The sequence below is a fragment of the Glycine soja genome, chromosome 15 (assembly GCF_004193775.1).
Source record: "Glycine soja cultivar W05 chromosome 15, ASM419377v2, whole genome shotgun sequence".
NCBI classification, from domain to species: Eukaryota; Viridiplantae; Streptophyta; class Magnoliopsida; order Fabales; family Fabaceae; genus Glycine; species Glycine soja.
Window position 1 is genome coordinate 49,148,611 of NC_041016.1, and position 10,567 is coordinate 49,159,177.

Here is a 10,567-nt window from a genome sequence, read left to right on the forward strand (position 1 = left end):
ACTTGAAAAGAAATTCGAACTAAATTAACAACGAACAAATCAATTCATAAATACATATTGATCTATTTTTAATTTTTTTATTATGCTTACTTTTGCTTTTGTAGAATGTCAAATATTTTCTATAATTACTGTTTTTCTTGTGTTTAGGATTTATTACACATATATGAATTTCTAAAATAATGAGATTTCATATTTTGTCAACAAATAAAGTATTTGAAATTCTTTTTTTGGGACGGTCACTATCACTAATACTCAAATTCTCATCCATTATTTATGCTACTCACATGAAAATGACCCTCAATTTAAAGGTCATAATGTATGTATTCGTTCCACTTTTAATAAAATTTGTTTTCATTTACTTTTTTACATTTTTGTGACCCCTTAATTCCTTTCAATCTTAATTTCTTTTCTAAACTTTACTTCTTTTCAATCTTTATTTTTTCTCTAAACTTTATTTCTATCCAATCTTCATTTCTTCTTGAAACTCTTATTTTTGTCAATCTCCATTTCTTCTTTGACATGTACTTTTATATAATCTCCATTGCTTATTATTATCAAAATTATTACTAGAACTATTATAACACGTATGACTAAATTTATCATCAATATTATTATTATTATCAGAAATAACCTTTCTATCAAAACTATTATAGTCTAAATTACTATCAAAATTATTTGTATAAAAATTCTACAATGGATATTACCATAGAAATTATTATCACCATTTTTATCAATACTTTGCAATTCTCTTAAGTTGAAAATTATAATTGTTTGTTCAACTAAAGATCTTACAATCAAATATGGATTCTATGTCTCACTCTTACAGATTTATTTGTTAATAAAATCACTAAACAAAATTGACTTCTTAGAAATATAAAATATTTTCGAAAACCTATTTATGATTTTCATAGTTAATAGCTGCAAACTAGGTTTTTATGGACGACATTGACTATGGCTACTTTTTAGCCGACATCAACTAAGGTTTTCTTAGCCAACATCAACCCATGTTATTTTTTAGCTAATGTTAGTGAAAGTGTTTTTGGCTAACATCGATTAGAGTTTTTTGGCTTACATCGACTAGGGCTTTCTTGGTCGACATTGGCTAAGGTTATTTTTAGTCGACATCAATCATTGTTATTTTTAGTTGACATTTACTAAGTATTTTTTGCCGCCATCAGTTAGAGTTTTTTTGGTTGACATTGGTTACAGTAGCTGACATATGCTAAAAATAGCCCTAGTCGACATAGGCTAAAAATAGCCCCAGTCGACGCTAGCCTAAAAAATCCTAGCCGACATCGACTAAAAAATAAATTTAGCTAATGTCGACGAAAAAAAATCTTAACCAACATCGTTTAAAATATAACTTTGACTGATATCAACAAAAAAAAAACCTATCTGACATTAGGCAAAATAACCTTGGGCGATGTCAACCAATAAAACACAAGCCAATGTCGAATAAAAAATGACTTTAGTCGATGCCGGTCGAAAAAACCCTACAAACGTCCGCTAAAAAATTTTAATTAAATATTTCAAAATTATATAGTATTTATTTTCTATAAAGTTTAATATTGAAATTTAATTTATTTAAAATATAAAAATGAAATTTTGTATATGGAAGAAATTAAATTGTCTCATCTAAACAAAGAATTTAAAATTTAAGAAATTTGAATTGATTTATCCAAATAAAACATTTAAAAAATAAAAAAAATTAAAATTAAAGCAATTCAAATTTTAAGCCTTTCAAATTTTCTGAAATTTTCAAATTTCTCATCCAAATATAGGGTAAATGAATTCTCGACCCGCTTCACGGATTGTTCTCTAAATGGTTTGTTCTCAAGACAAGCATTTGGTGGATCAATTTTGTTTTTCTACATAAGAATGAACCATACTCCTGGTTCGCGGCTTGTAATCAATTCAAAAGGATAAGGACAATGGCATTTTTACCTTAAACTTTCATTAAACAAGCATGTACAAAACATATGACACATTGGGGGTTAATGAAAAGAGGTCCCTTATGAGACAGGGGGTCTTTCTGTAACAAAATTTAAACAATGTAATAAGTCCTAAACGTAAAAAGATAAATATAATTTTCTCATATTATTATTTTCTTAGTATTGATTCAATCACAATTCAATTACAATTGAATTATTGAACTATGAGTACATTTATCGGTTTGGTTTAAAAAACATTGATTATAATTGGTATTGCTCACCATAACCAAAAAAATATATCAACCCTTAGTGTGTCAACCCACTTGAAAATGAACCCGTACTAAATTATCAATGAACCAATCAACGCATAATACATATTGACCTGCTTTTTTTTTTTTTTATGCTCATTTTGGGGAGATCGAACATCAAATATTTCTTATAGTTAAATGAGAACTAGAGACTAATATCTCAAGATATAAAGGTTTATTTAAAGGGCTAACTCTCAATAAATATCTTTCACACACAAAATTGAGAATCGAACCATTAATTATATATTTAAAAGATAATTATTTATCAACCATAAAACACTATGTGTTTTTTATGCTAAGCAAACAACACTATTAATTTTACTTTGATGATATATCCTCAAAGGTGTGACAATGAGACCGGAATGAGGGTAATGCTTGAGATAAAAACTTTTTCCTTGAATGTAATTATTTTTTTTTTATCACAATTTACTTCTATTACAACCAAACAAGTATACCAATTTCTATAATGTATGTGACAATTTATATTTTCAAGAGATAAAAATATTTAAATGAATTATAATTTATCATATATAACAAATTTGATTTCCCAATTTTTAAAGCGAGAAAACTACTGTATACATAGCTAGGTAATTTCCTTGTACAATTAGGTTGTGTCTATTTCAATTTTTCAAGATATGTCTTTGTTTTTTATATTAAATTAGATTAATATTTTTTTAATCACTTTAATTAGAACATTTGACTTTTTGATAGAACCTCAAAGGTATTTTTATAAGTTTTGATTTTTTGGATTAGTTATGAAACTAATCTTTAATTTGTAACTTAATCATATTTAAAGTTTCTTATTCTTTTCTAAGACTGTATTTTGGGGGAATCGAAGACTTCTCCCCCAAACTCAACTTTATTGTCAATTTGATCACTCACCTATTGAATAATATTTATCCCTTTTAATTAGTCATCTAATTAAAATTGATTTGTAAATTAATATTAAAATAATTAGCACATATCACGTACGTTACAATAATACTTCTAAACATAAGTAAAAATGGTATTTTAGTCGTCTAATATATATGATAAATGTTTAGTTTATTATATAACCAAAAATTATAATAGCTAAGTATTTTTAAATATATAAATCCTATTATAATTAAAATTCAGAATAAATATTTTTTAAATATATAAATTATATTTTAGATTTAAGATAATCAATTTATATAGTAATACAAGGTTATGTTTAATTATTAAATTTTAAAAAATATTAAAATTTAATTTAAAAATAAAGATAAAAATATGGATTAAAAGATATTTTTTATCTGTATAGATTAAAAGATATGAGACGCTAATATTTTATTAATAAAAATACTCTTGTAAAGAAAAACTCTTGATTTTTAAATTATTTTTAAAAGTCAGATCAATCTCAAACTGATTTTCAAATTATTATTTTTTAAAAAATAAAAAAATATTTAAAAACTGATCCGATTACCGAATCGGTTTTATAGAAATAATCTGATTAAGATTATATAAACAACAATACCCATATCATACCCACAGGACACCGGCGCACGTCACCATCCCACGCTCCCCTCGCGTGGTAATCCCAACACCCACTGCAAAACACTTTGACAAAAAGCCAAACAATAAATTCATTGCCACCATAATAAATAAACAAAAATAAATCCAACCACACCCCCCCTCATTCATTTAATAAATCACACTTTACATCAGTTTATTTTTTTACTTCCCCCACCCCCTTTCTTTCTCTCTCCTCTCACCAATTGTACCTGCCAAGTACGCTTACCCGTACCTCCCTGACTTCTCGCATCATCACCTTTCCATTGTGTACAAACACTCTCCTCTTAGAATTCCCATTCCACCCTTGGCGCACATATATATATATATATATATATATATATACCCCTCTCTCACTCCAACCACAGCATTTTCACCACCACCAATAACAAGAAAATCAATATAATAAATTTTCTTCTCTGTTTCTTTTTTTTTTTTCTCTTCCGACGACGTTAATAACTAATCCGTCGTGACTAATTCTTTCGATCTTGAAGATGAAGCAGCTGATCCGCCGGCTCTCGCGCGTGGCCGACTCCTCCAACTACACGCTCCTCCGCGCGGACTCCGCCGCCTCCCAGCGCTGCCACCACCGCCGCCGCCGTGCGGAGTCCTTTCGCCTCGCCGCTGCGGCGAAGATCCGCCGCTCCTCCGCGGTGGTGCCGGAGGGGCACGTGCCGATCTACGTCGGCGACGAGATGGAGCGCTTCGTCGTGTGCGCCGAGCTCCTCAACCACCCCGTCTTCGTGAAGCTCCTCAACGAATCGGCGCAGGAATACGGCTACGAACAGAAAGGAGTTCTCCGGCTGCCGTGCCGCGTCTTCGTCTTCGAGCGTGTTCTCGACGCGCTCCGTCTTGGACTCGACGCGCGTGACGTGGCGGAGCTCGTAAATTTCTCGCCGGAAGAGTTCTCCTGAGAAACAAAGAAAAAGAAGCAAAAAAGCAAAAAACACAAAAAAACAAAATACGAAGATCGTTGATTAGTGAGAACTTTTGCTGGTTTTGGTGCTCTGTAAATATACTACATTAGGATCTTGATAGAAAAAAAAAATGAGGCACATAAATGTTAGGGTTTGCAATTTCTTTTTGTTTGGGGTTCTTTTTTCTGATTGATTGTTGTAGTTGTAGTTCGATGCTCTCTCGTTGTAAAGGTAAAGATATTTTTCACTTTGTTGTTGCAGAATGAGAATCTCTTTTGAATTTTCCATTCAATTTTTATTTTGTTTTTGTCGATTTCTTGGGAAACTAATGGAAAAGGGGCAAAACGAGAAATTTCAGCAGCGTTAAATTTCATACCATTTTGGTTGTGGCATTCTTTTTTTTTTTTTTCTAGCTATTTTAGTTTTTATCGGATTAAAATAAAAATGAATTAATTTGGTTTCAGTTTTAGTTAATTGTGATTTTTTTCTCCAGCGGTCTTAACTGTTTTGTAAATATAAAGGATTAGACATTAAACTCTTGAAATAAAAATGAATCTGATTTCAGTTTTTAGTTAATTGTGAGTTATTTTTTGTGATTAAAATAAAAATGAATTTAGTTTTCGGTTTTAGTTAATTGTAATTTAATGATGGCAGATGCTCTTGCCTTACTCAAACTAGAGGAAAAGCTTCCTTCATATGCGGTTATGTTATTCAGGTATTATCATTATTTTAGAATACGTAGTAGTATTATTTTTAGCAAAAATAAATTTGTATTATCTCATCCAATCTTTATCCTTTAAAAAATGAAAAATAAGAGTATTGTTATATTTTTTTACAAATAAGATTTTATTTTATCTTAATTTTTTAAAATTTAATCTTTAAAAGATTTTAAGTTCTTAAAATGACTTTTTTCGTTATTTATATTATTATATTTTTTTAATTATGTTATTGGTATATAGTATATATTTTTTTAATTATGTTATTGGTACATAATATCTATTTTCTTTGTCAATAATTTTTTTTCTTTGTCAATAATTTTTTATGTATACTATCAATAGATAGTCTTAGGTTGAAGGAAACATTTATTTCATAAAATCTTTTTACATATCTAGGAATGTTATTCTAGGAATATAACATGAGAATATCATTCTCATATATTTTTAAAAAAATATGTTTTGTTACATTTTATTATTCCTATAAATAATTTTTAAATTTTAAAATAATAAAAAAAGAAGTTTCATGTGTATTAGACAATAAATTCTCAAATTCTCATGAAAATAAAAATATTGAAAAATATAATAATAAAAAAAGAAATTGTAACATTTTTTAAGAATCAAAGATATAAAAAAAAATTCAAAAATTTTAATAAACATGAGAATATTATATTTTTGTGTCCACATCCTCATAGATATGACAAGATGATGTGAAATAAATATCTCCTAGAATTCTTTAAAAAAATTATCGAATAAAAGATAATAAAATAATTTTAACAAGATTTTTTTTTACTACAAATAATTTTTAAAAGATTAACAATACTTATCATATAATTTCAAGGATCAAAACACATTTTACTCATTAATTTATTATCCTGTATAACTTTGCATTAATATCTCTTAAGTCCTAACTGTAGTTGATTCTATCACATCGGATACAATTATACTTTCAGGAGGTCATCAGTCATGTGTGCTTAGTTTTTTTTTTCTTTGGGTTTATTATAATTAATTAAGGAGTATAAATCCAAACATGTGATGATTTTAAAAGTTAAACAAGGAACTCAGCATGATTGGGTTTATTCAATTAATCAAATTAGCAGCTAAGCTATGATTGAATGACGAGTTCATTTATAAAGTGATAGACAACAGCAATAATTCACAAAGTTACATTTGGTATTACACACCTAAAATTACACAAAGAAACTTTTACTTAGTCTAATAGTATCTCTTTTTTTTTTTTTGGGTTAAGTTTAATATTTCTTTCTTAACTCTTAGTAATTAACTTACTCTATATGGTGGGAAAAACCAAGACAATAAAGAGGGCATGTTTTGGGTTCGAAAATGGCAAGGTTTGGATGTATTAAAGTCATGATTGAAGGAAGTGGCAGGTAAGCAATGTAATTGCCGTGATATTCGGTGGTGTTTGTTTTCGAATCACAAATCCGATGCACGAAGCTGAGGGTCAATTTCGTTGTTTTGTGTCTGCATGGAGGGTAATTTCGTCATTCTCTCGTGTGTACCCTCTCTAGAGAAATCAACAATGGCATGCGCGATCTTTTGTGTTGGAAAGAAGGTCTGCTTCTCTTCTTGGTTCACTTTTCACCTCTTAAGTCAAAAAACTCAAAATTCAAGTAATGGTTTAGACTTAAGAGTTTACTTTAGTTCAAAAGAAAATAAATTTTATGATCACTTATTATTTGTGTTAATTTGGTATCTGAGAGTCTTTGTCAGTACAAATTGGTCTTAAAAATGATAAAGGTATTGGAAAGTTGCATGATTTTAATAAAAATAACTTCTAAACAAGTTCATAAATTTGGGAACTAATTAGCACGTAAATGAAAATTTTCAAAGATCCAAGCGACACAAATATCTTCTAGAAAGCAAAATGTATATATATTCTCACGAGAAATTTTCTGATAAATATTAAAATGATATGGTGAAAGCATATTATTTTTACTTGTTTAAGGATAACATAAAAAAGATTGAATTGCACACAATTATTATTCTCTAGCTACATCTCGATCTTCAAACTTTTTTCACAACTTCTTATCATGTAGTATTATTTTCATATTAAATATAAATTGTTTAAAGTTTTTCACATAAATATAGTAAAGCATTAAATTGTACCCTTAATTTTAAGAAAATATGATTATATTTGGTTAGATTATCTTCTCATTCTACTTATACTAAATATCAAAAGCCAATAGTAATATTAAAAAATAACTAATACATTTTTTTATTGGAATAATTAAGTTTTTAGTCCATTAAATTTTTTATCTTCCAATTTTTAGTCCCTCAAATTTTTTTTTTATGAAAACCTTTAGTCCTCCATTAATATTTTGTCATCACTTTTAGTCATTCTAAATGTTTTTTTACATTTTTAATCTCTCATTTATTTTTATTGCTCAAAATTAATTTTAAATATAAAATAAATGAGGGAATAAAAATGAACAAAACAAAGTAATTTTGAATAATAAAAATAAACAAGGAATTAAAAATGGACAAAAAAAATTAGAAAGACTAAAAACACAAACAAAAAATTCATGAAGGACGAAAAATCATCAAAAAAATTAAAAGGATTAGAATCTCAAATTTTGAGGAATTTAAAACTTAATTAACCATTTTTTATTTGTAAAAAATAAAAAAACTAAATGGAAAAAATTCATTTTCTAAAAACCAAGTAATTAGAAAAATAGAAAAATATATGAAACTTTTAATGTTGGTGTTGGTATGTTGGATTAACTAATGGGAGAATGCAAATTATATGATTTTCTACACTGTTAGGATGCTTGCAATATTGTGTTTGAACCAATGGTTTAAAGTGTCTGCTCGTTCTTGACATTTTATTTATTGTTTCGTTAATTCAAAGTACTATTCTTCAAGTGCCTATATTATCCAAACATGTTGAGACATTTTTTAATCTTATAATACGGTAAAATAATATGGTATAAAATGTCAACTGTTGTGAAGAATATATTAAATTAGCGGTCACCACTTTTATTAATGAGCTAATTTATTTATAGTAAAATTTATATTAATTTTTTATACGTGAGAGTGGAAGACAGTTTTATAATAATTCACATATTTTATTTAATCAATTAAGTTAAATCTCTTAATAAATTCATATTAATTATATATCAACTATTGTGAAGAATATATTAATTTATCGCAATTTTCACCACTTTTATTAATGAGCTAATTTAAGTAGGTATTTTACACATGTGAATTATGCTTAAAACCATTTTTTTTTATATATTACACTACATCTATAGTTAAATTAATTTTTCTTATATAAATTAATTCATCTGTCAAATTAAAAGTGATTTAAAACTTAACATATACTAACATGTTCATTCAATTAACTGAGTTCGGGTACTTTAAGTAAAATCTCATTTGAATTTTATTATGGATGAAAAAAAATACAGTTAGAAGAGCATAATCAACTAAAGTGTATAATTATAAAGAAATTTAGTAAAATAAAATAATTATAGCTAAATTAATATGAACAATTATAAAGTAATTATAACAGTTGACGCATATTTTTCTACAATGTATAAAATTATCATTATAAATAAAATTTATAAAAGTAAAAAAAGAGTAAAAATATTGTAATATTTGAAAAATGATGACTTAATGAAAGACAAAGATAGTAAAGAAGAAAACTATACAATATTTAAGAATTTTGGAGAATATGTGACTTACTTTTTACATGCACCTTATATATTTTTTATAGATAAAATTTATTAATTTATGTGTGTTGATTAGAGAATATTAAATATTTGAATAAACAAGTGTCCGAAGCGGTTTAGTATTAACAAATATATTTAACGTAGAAAATTATATATTTACTCTGAAAAATTTAAAGCCTAAATTATTATTTTAAAAAATATTATATACATATAAAAATTAATGAGCTTAACACACTTGAATAATAGGTAATAGTCTCTTATTAAACTATTATAATAATATAAAAAAGGGTAAATAGTCACTGTTGTCGCTAAATGTGTAATTCATCGACAAATGTATACTTAAAAGATGAAAATATAAAATTTAGTCTCTCGAAAGTGTAAAAAATACGATAAATATATCCGATCGTTAATAGTCTACGTGACATAGAAGAATGAATTTGTCAGTGAAATGATTGTCAATGTAGTTATGCTGACTAGATTGGACAAAAATATCAGTAAGACACCATTTTTTAACGTACATGTCAGTAATTTTTTGTTGGACGAAAATGTCAATATTTTTTTATTGAAGGAAAATGTTAGTAATTTTTTTTTTGAACCTAAATGTTAGTATGTTCCATTAGACTAAAAATATTAATAAGTTATCATTATTAGACGAAAATATCATTAATTTTTTATCGGACATAAATATCAATATGTTTCTATTAGACTAATTTGTTAGACCGAAATTTTGTTTCATTTAAGGGTAAAATATAATTTTAGGATAAATTTTTGTCATTTTTATCATTAGAAGTATAACATTACAATAATCATTTAAAAAATATACTGACAAACATAATTTTAAAACAAACTTAATAATAACGATAATATTGATTATCAACCATAATTTGTCTGTCATAATAGAAATTATCCAAAATAAATATTGTACCAGTTTATAAAAATAAAACATTGTAACGGTGTACCAATCATTACAAATTTTTCCAAATTACCCTAAAAGATAAATATATCTCATATTTCACTTCTTCGAATCTTGACTATTTTATTAATGGCAACAAATGAAAGTTAAGAGCTGGATATATTTGTTACACATTTTACATTTTCAGTAATTAAATTTTGTATTTTCATCTTTCAATGACGCATTTATTAGCGAATCACACATTAAAGGACAAAAGTGGTTATTTACCTATTCATATTTCCAAAGAGTGAGAAGACAAAAAAAAATCAAGAAAATATTATATGATAAATTTGTCCCTATATTGACAATTAAAGATGATCACGTTGACAATCATTTCAGTGACAAATTCGTTTCTTTGTATCACATAGGCTATTTTATTAACGGTGACAGACAGAAGTTAACGATAATATTTGTTTTACTTTTTACAATTTTGGAGACTCAATTTTATATTTTTTATCATTTATAGATATATTTATCGATAAATTTTAAGGACAAAAATGATTATTTATTCTATAAAAAAAAACTCTTTC

The 10,567-nt window shown here is 26.5% G+C and overlaps 1 protein-coding gene across 1 annotated transcript; it reads left to right on the forward strand.

The window, feature by feature from the left end:
• Positions 1–4,096: 4,096 nt before the first annotated feature.
• LOC114386905 (auxin-responsive protein SAUR71-like) lies at positions 4,097–4,974 on the forward strand. Its single transcript, XM_028346974.1, has one exon. The coding sequence runs from the start codon at positions 4,261–4,263 to the stop codon at positions 4,678–4,680; it is 420 nt and encodes a 139-aa protein (XP_028202775.1). The 5' UTR covers positions 4,097–4,260; the 3' UTR covers positions 4,681–4,974.
• The last annotated feature ends 5,593 nt before the right edge of the window (positions 4,975–10,567 follow it).

Coding starts and splice junctions, on each gene's coding strand:
- LOC114386905 (XM_028346974.1), top strand. CDS start 4,261: ATGAAGCAGCTGATCCGCCGGCTCTCGCGCGTGGCCGACTCCTCCAAC.